Below are 21,607 nucleotides of genomic sequence, written 5' to 3'. Positions count from 1 at the left end.
TTCTGTGGAGGAGGAAGAGGCGGCGGAAGGAGAACAACCGCGGCAGCCATCACAGGGGGCTTCTGCTGCTCCACGTTCCCGTGGTATTGTTCGTGGCTGGGGGGAGGAAGAGGAGTTGCATCCCATCACTGAGGAAGAGCAAGAGGAGATGGAGAGTACGTCTGCATCCAGCTTTGTGCAGATGACCTCTTTTATGTTGTCCAGCCTGTTGAGGGACCCCCGTATCAAAAAACTCAAGACGAATGACCTGTACTGGGTGACCACGCTACTAGACCCTTGGTACAGGCACAAAGTGGCGGACCTCTTAGCAACTCAACAAAAGGCAGAAAGGATGCAGCATTTGCAGAACAAGCTGTCTATGATGCTTTACAATGCATTTAAGGGTGATGTGGCTGCACAACGCAAGCAAGGTACCACTGGCAGTAACCCTCCTCCTCCCAAGTCCACGCAGGCAAGAACAGGACGCTCCAGCGATCTCAGGGTGATGTCGGACATGCGGACGTTCTTTAGTCCAACTCCTCGCCATAGTCCTTCCGGATCCACCCTCCACCAACGCCTGGACCGGCAGGTAGCCGACTACCTGGCCTTGAGTGTGGATGTAGACTCTGCGAAAAGCGACGATGAACCCTTGGACTACTGGTTGCGCAGGCTTGACCTGTGGCCAGAGCTGTCCCAATTTGCCATACAACTTCTCTCTTGCCCTGCCTCAAGCGTCCTGTCAGAAAGGACCTTCAGTGCAGCTGGAGGCATAGTTACTGAGAAGAGAAGTCGCCTAAGTCACGACAGTGTTCAGTACCTGACCTTTATCAAAATGAATGAGGAATGGATCACGGAGGGCTACTGCACGACCGAGGACTAAGTCAGTCCCCACACACAGCATCTCTGCCTGCAGGCCGCTGGACTGCCTTCTTCGCCACTACCAACAGGGTCCAGGACTCTAGGCGGATTCCTGAATTTTTAAGGCCGCTGCTAGCAGCGACCGCTACACTAATTTTTCTGGTTCGTGTACATGTGCCCATCCCCCTTCGTGATCATTACCTTGCCGCAGTGAAGGGGCTTGCGCATCACAATGAAGCAATGACCGCCGGCTATTTGAGTGTCTCGGGTGGGGGTGGCACACAAAAGATAATAAGGTCGTTGCTTCATTGTGGTCAGACCAGATTTGATCAGCTGGACAGTCACTGTTCTGTCATTCAGCTACATCAGCCGGGCGAGCATATGGGCTGAAAAGTCACCATCACCTGCACTCTCGTCATGGTGCGCACCAGTCCAGCACGGCCGTCACTACACAAACGGCTGTTTGCAGTCACTGCATACCTTTCACTGCATCTGTGACTGCACATTATACCTGGCAGTCAGTGCATAACTCGCACTTGAATGGATACACTTTTAACCACTTCCCGACCGCCTAACGCACAGGGGCGGCCGGGAAGTGGAGCCCTTAAGGACCGGCTCACCCACAGAGGCGGCGGTCCTTGTAAGGGCATGGGCGGAGCGATCGCGTCATCCGTGACGCGATCCTCCGCCGGCGCCTGTCACCGCTCGCCCGCCGCAACATCCCGCCGGCCATACGGAAGCGCCGGCGGGATGTTAACCCCGCGATCGCCGCATACAAAGTGTATAATACACTTTCTAATGTTTACAAAGTGTATTATACAGGCTGCCTCCTGCCCTGGTGGTCCCAGTGTCCGAGGGACCACCAGGGCAGGCTGCAGCCACCCTAGTCTGCACCCAAGCACAGATTTCACAGGTCATTTTTGTTTCAAGACTACTCCTCACGGTTTAGGGCCCCTAAAATGCCAGGGCAGTATAGGAACCCCACAAATGACCCCATTCTTGAAAGAAGACACCCAAACGTATTCCGTTAGGAGTATGGTGAGTTAATAAAAGATTTTATTTTTGTCACAAGTTAGCGGAAAATGACACTTTGTGAAAAAAACAATTAAAATCAATTTCCGCTAACTTGTGACAAAAAAATAAAAACTTCTATGAACTCACCATACTCCTAACGGAATACCTTGGAGTGTCTTCTTTCTAAAATGGGGTCATTTGTGGGGTTCCTATACTGCCCTGGCATTTTAGGGGCCCTAAACCGTGAGGAGTAGTCTTGAAACAAAAATGACCTGTGAAATCCTAAAGGTACTCATTGGACTTTGGGCCCCTTAGCGCAGTTAGGCTGCAAAAAAGTGCCAATCATGTGGTATCGCCGTACTCGGGAGAAGTAGTATAATGTGTTTTGGGGTGTATTTTTACACATACCCATGCTGGGTGGGAGAAATACCTCTGTAAATGACAATCTTTTGATTTTTTTACACACAATTGTCCATTTACAGAGTTATTTCTCCCACCCAGCATGGGTATGTGTAAAAATACACCCCAAAACACATTGTACTACTTCCCCCGAGTACGGCGATACCACATGTGTGGCACTTTTTTGCACCCTAACTGCGCTAAGGGGCCCAAAGTCCAATGAGTACCTTTAGGATTTCACAGGTCATTTTGAGAAATTTTGTTTCAAGACTACTCCTCACGGTTTAGGGCCCCTAAAATGCCAGGACAGTATAGGAACCCCACAAATGACCCCATTTTAGAAAGAAGACACCCCAAGGTATTCTGTTAGTAGTACGGTGAGTTCATAGAAGATTTTATTTTTTGTCACAACACACACACACACACACACACACATACACCACACACACACCACACACACCACACACACCACACACACACACACGTCCTTCTCAAAAAATAAGCATATTGTGTTAAAGTTCATTATTTTCTGTAATGTACTGATAAACATTAGACTTTCATATACTTTAGATTCATTACACACAACTGAAGTAGTTCAAGCCTTTTATTGTTTTAATATTGATGATTTTGGCATACAGCTCATGAAAACCCCAAATTCCTATCTAAAAAAATTAGCATATTTCATCCGACCAATAAAAGAAAAGTGCTTTTAAAACAAAAAAAAGTCAACCTTCAAATAGTTATGTTCAGCTATGCACTCAATACTTGGTCGGGAATGCTTTTGCAGAAATGACTGCTTCAATGCGGCGTGGCATGGAGGCAATCAGCCTGTGGCACTGCTCAGGTGTTATGGAGGACCATGATGCCTCGATAGCGGCCTTAAGCTCATCCAGAGTGTTAGGTCTTGCGTCTCTCAACTTTCCTTTCACAATATCCCACAGATTCTCTATGGGGTTCAGGTCAGGAGAGTTGGCAGGCCAATTGAGCACAGTAATACCATGGTCAGTAAACCATTTACTAGTGGTTTTGGCACTGTGAGCAGGTGCCAGGTCGTGCTGAAAAATGAAATCTTCATCTCCATAAAGCTTTTCAGCAGATGGAAGCATGAAGTGCTCCAAAATCTCCTGATAGCTAGCTGCATTGACCCTGCCCTTGATAAAACACAGTGGACCAACACCAGCAGCTGACATGGCACCCCAGACCATCACTGACTGTGGGTACTTGACTTCAGGCATTTTGGCATTTCCCTCTCCCCAGTCTTCCTCCAGACTCTGGCACCTTGATTTCCGAATGACATGCAAAAGTTGCTTTCATCCGAAAAAAAGTACTTTGGACCACTGAGCAACAGTCCAGTGCTGCTTCTCTGTAGCCCAGGCCAGGCGCTTCTGCCGCTGTTTCTGGTTCAAAAGTGGCTTGACCTGGGGAATGCAGCACCTGTAGCCCATTTCCTGCACAAGCCTGTACACGGTGGCTCTGGATGTTTCTACTCCAGACTCAGTCCTCTGCTTCTGCAGGCCCCCCGAGGTCTGGAATCGGTCCTTCTCCACAATCTTCCTCAGGGTCCAGTCACCTCTTCTCGTTGTGCAGCGTTTTCTGCCACACTTTTTCCTTCCAACAGACTTCCCACTGAGGTGCCTTGATGCAGCACTCTGGGAACAGCCTATTCCTTCAGAAATTTCTTTCTGTGTCTTACCCTCTTGCTTGAGGGTGTCAATGATGGCCTTCTGGACAGCAGTCAGGTCGGCAGTCTTACCCATGATTGCGGTTTTGAGTAATGAACCAGGCTGGGAGTTTTTAAAAGCCTCAGGAATCTTTTGCAAGTGTTTAGAGTTAATTAGTTGATTCAGATGATTAGGTTAAAAGCTCGTTTAGAGAACCTTTTCATGATATGCTAATTTTTTCTGAGATAGGAAATTTGGGTTTTCATGAGCTGTATGCCAAAATCATCAATAAGAAAAACAATAAAAGGCTTGAACTACTTCAGTTGTGTGTAATGAATCTAAAATATATGAAAGTCTAATGTTTATCAGTACGTTACAGAAAATAATGAACTTTATCACAATATGCTAATTTTTTGAGAAGGACCTGTGTGTATATATATATATATATATATATATATATATATATATATATACTTTTACACAATGCATATTGCCTGTCTGTCCTACTAATCGCTCTGGCTTCAGTGGTGTCTGAATGACAAGTATGGGGTTAGTCAGACTATAGTTAGAGCACCTGACCTGCAAACGTATTCTGGGCAATTAACTGAAAGTATAAGAGGCAGAGGAATTAGCAAAATAGCCAAGCATTTGGCATTGTTTGAGAGGAAATCACAATGGAAGCCTCTATATCCTTGTTACTTACTACAGACTCCAGAGTCACTGTCAAGCACAAATCAAACACAAAGGCAGAGTACTCTATCCCCCTCCGACCCCATGTTCACTTATAGAATTCCTCAGCTTCAGAAATGACATTAGCATCTCTCCAAAAGGAAATTATGGGAGGGGGGTTGATTAGTAGGCCAGTAGTACCACTTGGCCAAAGGAATCTCAACAGCGTTTAGGACAAATCAGCTAATAATGCCAAGCCTACTACAGCTGAGAACCACTAGAGGGACCAAATAGAATGATTATTTTATCAAGATTATACACTCGAGGCCAGTCCAGCCTGAGTGACACAACAGTTTACCTGTGCTTAAAAAAGTAGGACACCCAGCAATTGCAGCCAATACTTATAGTTCATTTAATTACATAGATTATACTGATCCGAGGCAATAATTAGAAATCTTTATACACACTGGAAGTGCCTGACGTGCCTTTCATGGTAAACACAGCCTCTTAAGGGAGTGAATCACAGCATAGGCTGTCAATTTGTAGAAGCACTCCTAGGAGTTCTAGTTCCCCATGACCTCGCTGTGTACTGTTACTCTAGAAATACCACTGAAAGATAATAATATGATGCCATATTTGAACGCCATCAAGGGAAAATAATCAGCCAATCCAGCAGTAGATATAGGATATAACAGTGTTAATAAATTGTGATGGGAATAAACAGAATAGAACACGAGTTGTGCCACAAGTTGTAAAGCATATGCAAATCAAGTGACCAGTGTGATAGAGGTATGTTGTGGCCACCACTGCCAATGAAGCTGGTCCATCTCCCATCCTTCCCACACTGGAATTAGTGCCTTTGATTGGGGTCTCTACACATTAATATCATGCCCTCTTATGGTGTGCATACTCTGAAGAAGCCAGATTAGTGGCGAAACGTGGATCAGGCTCTTACAGAATGCAGCCTTTTGTTGCTTGTTGTATTAGATCAGTGTAATCCTTACATTTAAATCAACTACTGGTATTGGCCCTAACAGTTTTGTGTATGACTTTTTAAAGCACATACATACAATTATTTGCGTTGCTCAAGCTTGGTCTGCCTCCCAATGAGTATATTATTATATGTGTTGTGTCTTGATGCGACACAATAATGTGTTATTGTGTGATTCATCATGAACTGTCTAAGAATCCACAGACATGATATGATTCATCATGACATGTCTAAGGATGGACAGACATGATAGTTAGGACTTTCTATTAATATGCATTGTGGCTACCATACAATTTAACTTTATAACATCATTCTGAATGTTGTATAGTTGTACTGTATATTATGTTATGTGAAATGTCTATACAATTAAACACTTATTCTGTTGACTCTGTAGTGGACTACACACCCACATGCCTATTCTCTGTTGTGGTTGGCATGCTGTTATTACCTATTTCTTCACCTCATTTGAATTGAAAAGGTACTTTGTACTAGTGGTGACATTTTCTTTCTATAACAAATATAAAGCTTGACTTTGATTGATAGAAGAGAACCTTTAGAGGAAACTAATGGAAGGTTGTCAATGCCCATCATTTTAAATAGAATCTAAGGCAGGTATTTTAACACAGAGACATGTTCTGTGCACATTCACATCCCTCTGTGTCCTATTGCCACCTCTATTCCCTCCTTCTATTTACCTGCAGCCTGTCATTCAGTCAGCAGGAAGTACCTCCCAGGCTGCGGCTTGGCTTCCGATTGGAAGAAGCTTACGGAGGCGGCAGCGGCGGGGACAGAGGCGGGGGAGCGCTGAGTGACTGAATGACAGGCTGCAGGTAAATACAAGGCTAGCAACAAACAGATTGTCGCTAGCCTTGCGCTTTTTTCATGGGGGGCACAGCAGACCCCCGGGGGGGGGGGGGGACACGACTAGAGGCAGCAATAGAGACACTAAGGCATGTGATTATGCACAGAACATGCCTCTGTGTCCTCTTAAGATTTAAAATACCCGCTTCGGGTTCTCTATAAGGATACACTTGAATCACTTTATGTTTGGTCTAAAAACAAGATCAGTACTCATAGTCACCCTTACCTGTGCCAATAATGAATTCCACCTTGTCTCCTGTTTGGATGGGCCTGTTAAAGCGAAGCACTACCCTAAAATCTTGGCCTCTCCTCAGAACCATTCTGCTGATGTTGTAGTAGATAGTCTGGTGTTGCTCCATGTTTAGCTCCTCCTCCATGCTGAAGCTCTTTAACTTCAGGGCTGCAATCACATTTCATTCAGTTTAAAAGGCAGATAAAAAAGTGTCTTACTGCATATTCATGATTTTCTTTTATTTTTTATTAAAGTGTAACATATAAAATTATTTTTTCTAAACAATATTTACCAGAGACAAATGCTTCTCTCTTCCTTTCATCCACTATTACATACTAAGTTTGCTAAATCTGGATACTAGATATGATTAAATATACCCCAAATCTATCAAATTTTTCCAAATCTATCAAATTTTTGTGGAATTGTATGTCCACGAAGATTTATATATATATATATATATATATATATATATATATATATATATATATATATATATATATATATTCCTTTTGTACCCATAGATATTGCTTAAAGCTAACCTGAAGTTAAAATAAACTGATATGACACAATTTGTTTACATTGTGTCTATACTACTAATCCTACATAGTTAGGTAGAACTTTGCCGTTATTGTTTTGCTGTCATGGTAAGTTAAAAATGAATGTATGAATAGAAAAAAGAAACCGAAAAAAGAAACAAATGTAATTTCCCACCTTTACATACAGGCTCATAATTTAAAGAGAAACTCCGACCAAGAATTGAACTTTATCCCAATCAGTAGCTGATACCCCCTTTTACATGAGAAAGCTATTCCCTTTTCACAAACAGACCATCAGGGGGCGCTGTATGACTGATATTGTGGTGAAACCCCTCCCACAAGAAACTCTGAGGACCGTGGTACTCCTGGCAGTTTCCTGTCGGTGAACCTTGTTGCATTGTGGGAAATAGCTGTTTACAGCTGTTTTTAACTGCCAAAAAAGCATGCAGCAGCTGCATCGCCTGCCAACAGTAAAAATGTCACCATGTAATAAATGTCATAATGTAAATCAGGGATTTAAAATATTTTACAATCGGCAATCACCGACTAAATCATTTATACATAATTATTGTAAAAATGAAGCATTTTTTTTATTACATTATTTTCACTGGAGTTCCTCTTTAATGCAACAGGATGCTTGTGGTGAAGGTGATTGTACTCTAAGGTTTGCATTCTCTAAAAGATGTAGGTGATAAAGGTGACACTAATACAGCCTACATACAAAACCTGGCAACATTTTGATATAGGGCCGTGGGATGCCATTAGGAAGAAGCTTAAATTATTTGATACCATACTCTGCTCAGTCTCTCTTACCCCCTGACAACGGCGTATTCCCGAAAACCAGTAGGGAAGAGAGACTGGGCATATCTCTACAACACTACAGTGTTCTATTGCGTCTGTGTGTGATGCTCAAGCCAATTTATATCAGTTGGGGTATTTGGAGAGCGTGCATCAAAAAAGGGCGCATGGAACAAATGGCGCGGGATATAGCCAAAATTTTAAGTTCTAATGTAAAACAATATATTTCGATAATAGCTTATTAACAAAAATCTAATGCTAAATAGGTTGAATAAACGGAAATGAAACGGTAAAATACCGTCTATAACAAAAGACGAAATAAGAAATGACAGTCAAATAGCATGTATGACAAAAAATGATATTTACACTTGTATTAAGCATAGTAATACAGAGGTAGATGTTACAGGTATTTTACTGCAATTATACCTAACTGTTGGCTCACACAGATCTCTCCATAACCTCTACACCCCCCCCTTTTGTAAATATACATAATTTAATAAATTGTATATATTACAAATATTGTACTGTAACTATACCTAACCATACACAGAACCCTTCCTGTACCTACCCCTAACCCCTAGACCTCTTTGGTGGTGCCTAACCCTAACCACCCCAATGGTGGTGCCTAACCCTAACCACCCCCCTGGTGATGCCTAACCCTCCCTAACCAACTCCTAACCAACCCCTAACTGCAGGCCCAGCCCGCTCATGAGGCGGGGTGAAACATTTGCCTCAGGCGGCAGATCTGGGGGGGCGGCACCCGCCTGTCTGTGGATGCTGGGTGCCGCCCGCCGAGCTGGAGGGGTAGCTGGCAGAAAGGGGTAATTGGGCCTAGCAGTGGGGAGGGGGGTCGGACCCCCCCTCCCTCGCCTGGGTCCCCCGATCTGCGCTCCTCCTCCAGCATTAAGTAACCAGCTGTGTGCATAAAGATGAAGAGGCAACGGGCGGGGGAATCACTCACCTCTTCCGCGTTCCATCGTGCGCTCCACCGACGTCACTTTCGGCAACGCCGCCCACTGTATTGTAAGTGGACGGCCTTGCAGGAAGTGACGTCGGTGGAGCGCACGATGGAACGCGGAAGAGGTGAGTGATTCCCCAGCCCGTTGCCTCTTCATCTTTATGCACACAGCTGGTTACTTAATGCTGGAGGAGAAGCGCAGATCGGGGGAACCTGGCGAGGGAGGGGGGGGGTCCGACCCCCCCCTCCCCACCGCTAGGCCCAATACCCCCTTTCTGTCAGCTACTCCTCCAGCTCGGCACCCCCCCCTCCACCCACGGCTGGGGGGGGGGGGGGATTTTTTTCTTATTATGCCTCAGGCGGCAAAAAGTCTAGGGCCGGCCCTGCCTAACTCTAAGACCCCCCTGGTGGTGCCTAACACTAAGACCTCCCTGGTGGTGCCTAATTCTAAATCTCCCCTGGTGGTGCCTAACCCTAACCATCCCCACTGCACAAACACCCTTACACACATATAAACAATAATATATTTAATCCTTAACCACTTTACCCCCCAGTGCTAAATTTCTCCGTCCCTCTGCGCACTGCTTCACCCCCAGGGACGGAGAAAGGCGCACTTGTTTGTTTACTGGCTGGGAGTGGGCGGGGACCTCGCGCGCACACTCCAGCCAGCCAGCACAGCAGGTGACTAATTGGATGTTAGGAACAAGCGTTCCTAAATCCAATTAGACGCGCCGATTGCGGACACAATGGGAGACTGCTTCAAACAGAAGCAGTCTCCATTGATAACAATTAAATGTAAACAAATGTGCAGCGCGCGATCGCGCGCCCCCGCGACCCGCGCGCGCGCACACACCCCCGCTCTGCAGTGCAATGATTGGTTATGGGGACCCCAGTCCCCAATAACCAATCATATCACTGAAAACAATCAATGGAAGCAGCGCTGCAAGGCACAAATAGCGCTGGTGCTTCAGGGGTAAAACCCCTCCGTTGTGAAGTGGTTAAAATACTTCACCATAAATAACATGAATTTATAGATTTGTAGTAGAATCAATAGCCTTAAAATCGCATACACATTAATAATATTATAAATAGAATATATATGTATATATATATATATATATATATATATATATATATATATATATATATATATATATATATATATATATATTATACGGTACAGACCAAAAGTTTGAAAGTTTGGACACACCTTCTCATTATGAACATTGTAGATGCACACTGAAGGCATCCAAACTATGAATTAACACGTGGAAGTATAGTACTCTACCAAAACGTGTGAAACAACTGAAAATGTCATATTCTAGGTTCTTCAAAGTAGCCACCTTTTGCTTAGATTACTGCTTTGCACACTCTTGGCATTCTCTTGATGAGCTTCAAGAGGTAGTCACCTGAAATTATTATATTACATTGTGCACAGCTGAGGGAGAACTTTCAGGAATCCCCACATTGAAAATCCTGGGTTTGCCCCTTGCACCGGTATGTACACCTTTATTCCAGAATCAATTATGCATTTTTATCATCATCATCATGTAACAGCAAGTTTTAAATAATAAACAAGAGTTTTGCAACAGCGCCAGCATCTTCCAATTCTTATGACTTATATCAGTTGGGTCCCTGTCACAGGGGCCCACAATGTAAGTGTTAATCACCTTTTTAAATTACCCAATATGTTAAATAAAGCTTTTGCGTGAATGTTAACAAAGCCCTGAACTTCTGTTGGGTTATCTTTTGGTGGCGGGCGGTCACGGCTTATCACTTTTTGAGTAAGGGGTGACTCCGGGTTGTGCATGATTGGCTTGATTTATTGAATTAGCAAGTGCTAAGGAGTTTGGCTGTCCTGCCAACTATGCCTAACACTAACCTACGCCCTACCTACCCCTAACACTAACGTTCCACTATTTATGCATAACACTAATCTTCTCCTAAAACTAGCCTCATACCATCTATGTCTAACACTAAGCAATGCCCTACCTATGCCTAACACTACCCTCCCACCTATACCTAACACTAACCGCTCTCTACACTGTTGTATATATAACTGGTACATCATAATACTAACCTCTCCCCATGTATACATTATGCTTATACTTTTAAACTGTTGTAGCCAATAATATCTGTGTAACATTAAATATAGCGGTTATGGTATATAACTGTTAAATTATGTAATTGTGTCCAAAATTATATTGTTTAGACCACATTTTACAGGCTGCACCTACAATATTTTATATAACCAAACCATTGAAAGTATATCCATTAGCCACACCCACATTTCCTTGTGGCACAATTAAATTATTTGTGGTTTGCAGGATCACGTGTTTTTAACTGTCACTTTGTAAACCAGGGCCATAGCCTATTGTAATTGATGATTGTAAACTCAGTGACTGCTCTGTGGATTATGTAGCTTTAGCCCTCACAGGGATCCTGAGGTGTAAAAATAACTTGATGAGATAAATAATTGTATTTATCCTCCTACTCCTAAAAATGATTTTTTTTTAGATGTCCCATGATCCTATTTTATATTTAGGCTAGTTACACACCAGGACGTTGCGTTTAGGGGACGTTATAGGGCACATAACGTGCCCCTAACGCAACGCCTGGTGCTCTCTGGTGTGGGCGTCGGAGTGAGCCGCGTTGTGCAGCTCATTCTGGCGTCTGTGATGCCGTGATGCGTACTCTTGGACGCATGCGGCATCACGTGGTCCCGCCCGGCCAATCGCCGCACAGAGCTGCCACTCCAGGAAGTAAACACTGCATGTCACTGAGTGCAGTGAATATTAATTATCCATGTGCCCGGCCGCTCTCCCCTCCTCCCCAACATGGCTGAGCATGTGCAAACAGTCTAACGCGGCTTAGCTGCACATAACGCACAGCATGCAGCACTTTGCTTCGTTACAATGTAACGCAACGTGGGCAGTGTGAACAGCCCACTTGTGTTACATTGCTGTGCGTTGGGAGAGCGTTACAGGCTGCACTAACGTGCGCCTGTAACGTCCCTGTGTGCAAGAAGCCTTAAACATTTACAAAGTCAATTGAATGTTTTGTTATCTCTGCTCAATGGCAGTCTACTAAGTGTCCCAGAGTTAAAATATATTTAAACTATTGCCCTTATTCTATACCTCCCCTGCCCTCAGAATTTGTATTCTGCCAGGAAAACTTTATTCCTGACAAGGTACTGACAAGACAGAAGCTGTAGCTTGCATGCCTCTTTCAGGCAGCAAAATCAAAAAACGAAATAAAAAAACATCTGGTTATTGATATGTTTTGCGCTGTACAAACAGATGTTTATCTCATCATATCACGTCGCCTCCGGTACACTTTAAGGTAATGTAATTGACTCAGTGATTTCAGAATAATGCAAACCTTACATGCTTACTCATACAGATTATTTTGTGTTAATTCTGCTAAGGCCTCATGCACACCTAAAACTGTTCCCACTCCCGGTTTTTTACCCACTCCCGGTGCTTCACTGCGTGCTGCGTTTCTGGTAAAAGTGCTTTTCTAGGCGCTTTTCCAGAGTGGTTGTGTAATTCACTCCCTGACACAAGTCAGGAAGTGAACTCTTTGACCCAGAAAATAATAAATACAATGTATTTATTCATAAATACGTGAACGCAATCGCAGCATAAAGCGGTTTTGTGAGCGTTTAGCACTCTTCCTATAGCTTCCATTATAGCAAAAATGCGGCAAAAATGGTACAGGCACCGCTTTGCGGAATGCACAGCGCACGAACCGCGCTGATATGAACCTTCTCATAGAGATTCATTGCACAAGCGTTTTGTGGGCGATTTTACAAAATCGCCTGTGCTTGAAAAAAGGCAGAAAACGCTCCTAGAGTGAATGAGCCCTAAGTGTGACCAAGGCATCCAAAATAAATATAAAGATCAGGATGTTTTATTTAAAAGCACCTTGAAATACAATCAAACACAATCGTTAGGTCCCGAGCTAATCACGTGAAATTGCTGCAATGTAGGAAAATAATGAATATAAATATGAATTCAAAGGTAATCTGCGACATAGGAAAATATTTCACAATTAGGTTTATTTCACAACAGCAAAAAGTAAAGATAGATACAAGCAGCTGTCACATATCGATTGTAAAGTGATTTTCTGTTTAGCAATACACTTCATTGTGCATTTTTTGATGCTGTAGATAATCTTTTGATTTATTGGTGTGAGGAACAGTAAGCAGGTTAGCTTTGGTTATTTGGTTTTCAGTCCTGTGGAGTTAAGCTGTATTTCCTTGTTCCAGTGAAGATAAAACATAAATATGCTATGTTTCCAGACTGGATCCCCAAATAGCTGATTCTGTCCATTCAGAGTTCCATATATCCTCAGAGGGGTTTTTATATCATTATAATTGCATTTAAAGGACAACTGTAACTACAGAGATATGGAGGCTGCCATGTTTATTTCCTACGCAATACTAGTTGCCTGGCAGCCCTGCCTCTAATAGATTTATGCACAGACACTGAACAAGCATGCAGCAGATCAGGTGTTTCTGACATTATTGTCAGATCTGACAAGATTAGCTGCATGCTTATTTCTGGTGTTGTTTAGACACTACTGCAGCCAAATAGATCAGCAGGGCTGCCAGGCAACTGGTATTGTTTAAAAGGAAATATGGTAAATATGGCAGCTACCATATTCTTCTCACTACAGTTGTCTTTTGAGTGTATTGGCATAGCTACAGAGCAGAGCAGGATCATGCACAAAGCAATCCCACAGGTGCCTGGGGCCTTGTGGGTGTCAAGGCGCCCAGCAGCCGCCGCCTTTGACCCTTCTACTGCCTCAGCTTATTAGAAAAACTATCGTTTAGAGCGCAAGTTGCTACCTTGCCTTAGGCCCCATTTCTTTTAAACCTTCTCTGCTATCCAGCCATGGGCCCCAGGGCAAATTTTACACTCTCCGTAAACCCTGTAAAGCTACATGCGCACACTCAATTTCCATAAACTGAAACAATAGTGTGTAAATGTCTTGGATAACAATAACATGATAGTAATATAACAATCTAAGGCAATCGCTAGTGTTTTTAATTCGCGGTTTTGTAAGCGATTTCATGAGTGTTTTCCGACTATTTTGGTAGCGATTTTAAAAAGTGTAAGCTTTTTGACAGCGATTGTGATAGCGATTTGCGATTAGCGATTTTAATTCTGATTGGTCCTTTCAATTCATTTTCATTTGTTTTTACAGTTTGCAGTAATCTAAAATCGCACACAAATCGCTATGTGTATCGAGTTATGAGTGATTTGCCAGCGCTTCAATACTTCACATTGAAGCGCAAACGCGCCCAAAATGCTGCATGTCCTGCGATTGCGATTTTGATAATCGCAATTACTACTGTGGAATTTGTTACATTTATTTACATTGACAGAGCGTTTAGGGAAATCGCAAGCGATTTAAAACGCTCCCTAAACGCTCAAAAAAGCGCTCTGGTGGGTTCCAGCCCTCAGATGTATCTAGCTGTCCCCTGATGTCTTCTCTGCAGTGATGATGCGGTTGACTGATGACTGACAGATTTTTGTAGTTCTCACTGCAGGAAGCAGAGGAAATCATGCTTATTGTCGCCCCTACCTCCCTGTAGAACAGAATGTGCTTCTTGGGCAGAGAGCCAAGCATTTCACCTGTATACTGATTGAGGGTAATCTGTCAGCCAAAGCAATTAGATCCAGGGCCGGTTCTAGACTTTTTGCTGCCTGAGGCAAACCTGTGAGGATGCGCCCCCCCCTTCGCTCCACTGCTCTCGTGCCTCCCCCCTCCTCACTCACTGTCAGACTCCTCACACGACACAACAAGTTGCTTTTCCTCAATGATGACCTCTTCACCTCACTTTCCTCTTGCTTCTCCTCCTACTCTGACTGCATGCTGTAAGTGTAAACACACAGTACAAACACTCTGCCCTGTAATTTCTGCACCTGATGCAAGTGTTTCACCTTGCTTCATGAGAGAACCGGCCCTGATTAGATAATTTGAGACAACATTTATCCAGCACTTGTATACATCTTAAATAATCCCTGAATTGGGGGGAAGACAATTGAATTAAGCTCATGGAATTCTAAGTTGTCTTATGCTTCCTCCTGGACCCCTTTACCTGACATATGTATTAGTACGCCTCCGAGGGGGTTGGGCGATGTTAAATACTATTCGCCAAATGCCGAAATCACCTGCTTTGACCGCCGGTGCTCTTCTGTCCCCAGCCTCCCGGATGCTTACCCCAGCAGTGACAGCAATTGTGAACTGTGCGTGAGTGAGTTCCTAACCGCACATGTGCAGTGGACGAGTGCTTCCTTTTGCTGTGTATGCGTAGTTCAGAACTGCTGGGGGAAACCTCTGCAAGGCTCTTCAACTGATGGAGCCAGTCAAAGAAGAAGAGGACCAGTGAGCGGGAGGGACCCTGAAGACAAAAAAAGCATCTAGCCTCTCACCATAAGGTATTCTAGCCCTCCATGTCCTTGATTTAATTTAAAATCCTAAAAGGTTAATGAAGTAAAACTTCAGCTGAGCTGTTAATTTTAGCCCATTCATTACCAGCGGACGGTCTCTCTCCCCTTAAAGCCAAAAGACCACTGACACCAAAAAAAACCAGCTCCTTTGGACGAATTGCCAAACTGAAACCGCTGCTTCTGTCATACACGCTGCACAGGCGTCACCTCAGGCCACCCACTCTGCTGTTTCAATGATGACAGAGCTCTGTGAACCGGTCAGGAGCCGCTTTTATTGGCTCCTGACCGTGTGATCAATGTAAGCCAACAGGATTTGCTCACATTGATGACAGGGTCTGACTGACTCATGGACCTCTGCTGTCATAGAGATGGTAGGACGAGTGTGCTGCAGCTGGGAGACAGCGACGAGATCGGCGGGAGCGAAATGAGCGGCAAGAGTACGAGGTGGCAGTGAGGTGAAATCTACACCCTGGCCGGAACAGCAGCATAAAAACAGGGCATAGATTTCAGTCACTGCCGTCCAGAAGTGAGTTCAGAAAGAAAGTCACTTGAACTCAAAATATGTTCACTAGCCTTATGGTAAACAACGCAGTTCTGTCATGTTAAGGCAACATTAAGCAATGTTTCTACCACATTAGACTGCAAAGCAAGATACCATTGGCAACATATTGTTTCTTAAAGGAAACATCCGAGGATTACAACAACAACAAAAATCGACTTACTTGGGGCTCCCTCCTGTTTATGGCAGCCGATATGTCCCTCGCTGCAGCTCCGGAGTCCCGGGATCCCCTCTGTTGGAGATGTCGACCTTGCTAGGTCAGCATCTTCTACGCCTGCAGGTCACATAAGCATGATCGCAAGCATATCGGCTGCCAGGGGCTGGAAGAAGCCCAGGGTAAGTCGATCTTTTTTTTTTCTTTTTTTTTGTAATCCTCTGACATTCCCTTTAAGTGCAGCTGTGATAAACAAAAAAAAAATAATGGGTTCGCAAACCAGAGCTTAGTTCATTATGTGTGAGAGAGTTAAAGTTATAAGGTATATTTTATGCTGTGAAATCAGTTATCCATTTGAAAACATACTTTCAACATTAAAATAAATGTCAGATAAAAAAACCAATGAGAACTAACAAAAAAAGTTTCGGGATATACCCAGGAGTAGAACAACTATTGTTAAAAGTGACAGGACATCCCTCAGTGTCAGAAGGAAGTCCCTCCCCTTAATATTTGAAGCTTCATTATTGGCCCCTTATTGTGATGGATGGCTTCACTGACCAGCAGGAAAACTCAAGATCTAAGTTCCATTTACAGCAGCTCTATTTGCTGGAAATGCTGAATATTTCGCCTTAGTATTTTTCACAGGCAGTAGCTTTGAATTATAGCGTTAAGCATAATTTCTTAAGTTCATAAAGCCCAAGTTTACTTCAGGGCTATTTCAAAGGGTTAATAAATCTGTAAAAATTTTAGTACAGTTTTATAAATACACCCTAATTTGCAAAATAACTTTTTGGTTCAAATAACTAAAATAATTAAAGACATAAACTATGCAAAAAAAATAAATAAAAAAATGTTACTATCCCACCTGGGACATCGGTTTGTTGCAGCTGAGCTACAGTCAAACAGTGCTGAATTCCCTGCACGCAAACTACTGATAGTGTTTGCATGCTGATTGCAGATGGATAGGTCTCTCATTGCAGTCTTCAGGCTGGTGCACACCAGAGCGGTTCTGAAGCATTTTTTAAAATGCTTGCAGGGGGGAAACCAGAAAGTGAATGGCAGTGGCGGACACAGCCAGCAGTGGGCCCCTGTGCAAAATATCAATTGTGGGCCCCCCTGACCTGCGGCGCGCGAAGCGCGCCGCGGCAAAAAATGGGCGTGGCTATAACCTGCGGCAAAAAATGGGTGTGGCTATAACCTGCGGCAAAAAATGGGTGTGGCTATAACCTGCGGCAAAAAATGGGTGTGGATAGAACCTGCGGCACGTAGCGCCGCGGCAAAAAATGGGCGTGGCAATGACCGGATAAGGGCGGAGCTAACTGTAATTTAAAGTGATCCCGGGGTGAGAGTGATATGGAGGCTGCCATATTTATTTCCTTATGCCCAGAAAATACGTGCAATGATGTCGGCAGATATGGCCAGAAAATACGTGCAATGATGTCGGCAGATATGCCCAGAAAATACGTGCAATGATGTCGGCAGATATGCCCAGAAAATACGTGCAATGATGTCGGCAGATATGCCCAGAAAATACGTGCAATCATGTCGGCAGATATGCCCAGAAAATACGTGCAATGATGTCGGCAGATATGCCCAGAAAATACGTGCAATCATGTCGGCAGATATGCCCAGAAAATACGTGCAATCATGTCGGCAGATATGCCCAGAAAATACGTGCAATCATGTCGGCAGATATGCCCAGAAAATACGTGCAATCATGTCGGCAGATATGCCCAGAAAATACGTGCAATCATGTCGGCAGATATGCCCAGAAAATACGTGCAATCATGTCGGCAGATATGCCCAGAAAATACGTGCAATCATGTCGGCAGATATGCCGAGAAAATACGTGCAATCATGTCGGCAGATATGCCCAGAAAATACGTGCAATCATGTCGGCAGATATGCCCAGAAAATACGTGCAATCATGTCGGCAGATATGCCCAGAAAATACGTGCAATCATGTCGGCAGATATGCCCAGAAAATACGTGCAATCTTGTCGGCAAATATGCCCAGAAAATACGTGCAATCAAGTCGGCAGATATGCCCAGAAAATACGTGCAATCAAGTCGGCAGATATGCCCAGAAAATACGTGCAAGCAAGTCGGCAGATATGCCCAGAAAATACGTGCAATCGTACGTGCGATGACGGGTACATGAACTTAGCAGCAGTTAATTCAGCAGTTGACATCAACAGGGAACTTTGAGTAAAGCCCTGTCTCCTAATAAAAAATTATGCGCTATTTACTATACATATAGAAGATATTAGATAGTGAGCTCCTCTGAGCACAGTCAGTGTCGTGACTATGTACTCTGTAAAACGCTGCAGAAAATGTCAGAGCTATATAAATACATAATAATATGATAAGACATTCAACTATGACTATGGTAGGAGTAGTGTGAGCTCCTCTAAAGGACAGTGAGCGACATAACGATGTACTCTGTAAAGTGCTGCAGGTGGGTGGGTGGGCTAAACGATTACCTGGTCGGGAGGGTGGGTGAGCTAAAAGATTATCTGGTCGGGAGGGTAGGTGGGTGTGTGGGCTAATAAAATTACCTGTGAGGGTGGGATGGAGGATTACCTGGGTCTGGGTGGGTGGAGGATTACCTGGGTCTGAGTGGGTGGGTGGGTGGGCTATAGGATTACCTAGGTCTGGGTGGGTGGGCTATAGGATTACCTAGGTCTGGGTGGGTGGGCTATAGGATTACCTAGGTCTGGGTGGGTGGGTGGGCTATAGGATTACCTGGGTCTGGGTGGGTGGGCTATAGGATTACCTGGGTCTGGGTGGGTGGGTGGGCTATAGGATTACCTGGGTCTGGGTGGGTGGGTGGGCTCTAGGATTACCTGGGTCTGGGTGGGTGGGTGGGCTCTAGGATTACCTGGGTCTGGGTGGGTGGGTGGGCTATCGGATTACCTGGGTCTGGGTGGGTGGGTGGGCTATCGGAATACCTGGGTCTGGGTGGGTGGGTGGGCTATCAGAATACCTGGGTCCTTTGGGCTATAGGAATACCTGGGTCCTTTGGGCTATAGGAATACCTGGGTCTGGGTGGGTGGGTGGGCTATAGGAATACCTGGGTCTGGGTGGGTGGGCTTTAGGATTACCTGGGTGTGGGTGGGCTATAGGATTACCTGGGGGTGGGTGGGTGGGCTATAGGATTGTCTGGGTGGGTGGGTGGGCTATAGGATTACCTGGGTCTGGGTGGGTGGGCTGTAGGAATACCTGGGTCTGGGTGGTTGGGTGGGCTGTAGGATTACCTGGGGGGGCTGTAGAATTACCTGGGGGTGGGCTGTAGGATTACCGGGGGGGGGCTGTAGAATTACCTGGGGGGGCCTTTAGGATTACCTGGGGGTGGGCTGTAGGATTACCTGGGGGGCGGGCTGTAGGATTACCTGGGGGGGGGGAAGCTGTAGGATTACCTGGGGGGCGGGCTGTAGGATTACCTGGGGGGGGGCTGTAGGATTACCTGGGGGGGGCTGTAGGATTACCTGGCGGGGGGGCCTGTAGGATTACCTGGGGGGGTGAAGCTGTAGTATTACCTGGGGGGGCGGGCTGGTCGGTCTGGGAGGGTGAAAGATAAGATTACCTGGTGGGTGGACTATTTGCCGAGGCTGGGAGGAGGGCCCGATCACTCCCTCACCTCGGCGGGCCCCCCTCCTGTTATGCGCGGTGCCGAGCGGGAGATACAGCCAGCTATTAGTCTCCGGGCTGCAGCAGACACTAGAGCACCAGCCGCCTGTCCACTCCTGTCTCCTCCTCAGCAATACCGCTCTGCACTACTTCCTGATTCAGTGCGTGCAGAGCGGTATTGCTGAGGAGGAGACAGGAGTGGACAGGCGGCTGGTGCTCTAGTGTCTGCTGCAGCCCGGAGACAATAGCTGTATCTCCCGCTAGGCGCCGAGCATAACAGGAGGGGGGCCCGCCGAGGTGAGGGAGTGATAAGAGTCGGGCCCCCCGGGGATAAAAAAAACTAAAAACAAAACAAAACAAAAAACGCCTGCAATACATAATGGGCCCCTCAAAAACGGAGCTTGAGGGGCCCCTGTGCGCTTGCACGGCCTGCACGGCCGTATGTCCGCCACTGGCTGGTGCACACCAGAGCGGCTCATTTTTTCCACAAACGCAAACTCAGGGGCTGCAGCATTTTTTAGATTCCTGAGGTGTTTCTGCCTCAATGTTAAAGTATAGTAGAAAGTGGAAAAACGCTGTGAAAAACGCTACATCAGAGCGGTTTTCCAGGCGTTTTTGTTACAGTAGCTGTTCAGTAACAGCTTTACTGTAACTATATCTGATATCTGCAACACAAACACGCTCCAAAAACCGCTAGACATGTTTAGAAAACGTCTCTAAACATGCCTAGAGGTGCCTGGCTCTTCTACTGGCCACATACGTTATTGCTCCGTTGTTATTGCCTGATGAAGCGGAATCAAACCTGCGAAACGCGTTACATATTTGGAGTTCATAAATAAAATATATTGACTGTCTTTACTACAGTCGTTGTCTGTCTACTTGGAGGAGGTAAGTCCACCACTACCTCCTCTATTTACCAAGAATTTGGTTTTTAAGCTCATTTAGCTTCCGTTTATCCTCTTGGCGCCTCTGTTCTCCTGCATAATTAAAATAGTTTGTGTTTTGTTAATTGTTTTCAAATCCACCGTTTACAAAGTCTGCCCTAAAATCTCTACACCATTGCAACTTTATAGGAACGACCATCTTGGAAGACATATGAGACACGAGTAAATAAGCAAAAATATTATCCCACTGATATACCAAGTAAAAAAAAGCCAGAACAAAAAGTCAACATCTTTCCTTCACCGGGATCAAATAGACGCACACACCCTTTTAATCAACAAGGGAGTAACGTGTGCTGACAGGTTAATATATATGATATAATATATAATATCTATAGTCAAAGCAACAGACCATCGCTGCCTATACATTCTGTGCAGTCAGCCTGACACTATCTTACATGGCCCAGCGACAAATATTTTTCACTCACCTGCCATGGTAAGCAGCGAAGGAACCCTGTGCAGTTATTATAGACTCCTGGTTTGGTGTCAGTGCCTTGGACTCTTGCATTTACACTAACTAAAAACGACTAGATACTGAAGTAATGACAGATATGGGAGGAGCCCACACCCCGGTTGACCTTGTTAATAAACCAGCGTGTTGAGTTTAAATTTGCATGCGTGTGTTTGGATCCTGTATATGCTGTATCATGTATAATTGTTCTACGTTTATTAATACTTGCTGTGCAGGTATTGCTAGGAAGGCAGATCATCGTCGCTTTACATGAATCAATTACATAGGAATGCCAGAGGGAGGAGCACATATGACAACACATTTCTGGCACAGGTTCTGTGTTTTTAAACAAAGAACAATTACAAGGGACCTTCCTTTTAATACACAAAGCCCAGATGAAAGCACTGTTCTTGTCACTCAGAATGAAAGGAAGAATACCATTGTTTGGGATGAGC

General features: G+C 44.7%; 1 protein-coding gene across 1 annotated transcript in view; it reads right to left on the bottom strand.

Moving 5' to 3' along the window:
* Nucleotides 1-21,239, bottom strand: part of LOC137542233 (protein-glutamine gamma-glutamyltransferase E-like) — an 84,622-nt gene extending 63,383 nt beyond the window's left edge. Inside the window, exons 1-2 of the mRNA XM_068263994.1 lie at nucleotides 21,130-21,239; nucleotides 6,659-6,832 (exon numbers count right to left, since the gene is read on the bottom strand). Of these exons, the coding sequence (XP_068120095.1) occupies nucleotides 6,659-6,832; nucleotides 21,130-21,136 (181 nt within the window). The 5' untranslated portion in view covers nucleotides 21,137-21,239. The remainder of the gene's footprint in view (nucleotides 1-6,658; nucleotides 6,833-21,129) is intronic.
* Between the last annotated feature and the right edge of the window lie 368 nt (nucleotides 21,240-21,607).

Source organism: Hyperolius riggenbachi, chromosome 12 (assembly GCF_040937935.1).
Source record: "Hyperolius riggenbachi isolate aHypRig1 chromosome 12, aHypRig1.pri, whole genome shotgun sequence".
NCBI classification, from domain to species: Eukaryota; Metazoa; Chordata; class Amphibia; order Anura; family Hyperoliidae; genus Hyperolius; species Hyperolius riggenbachi.
This window is presented reverse-complemented; position numbering and strand designations above follow the sequence as displayed.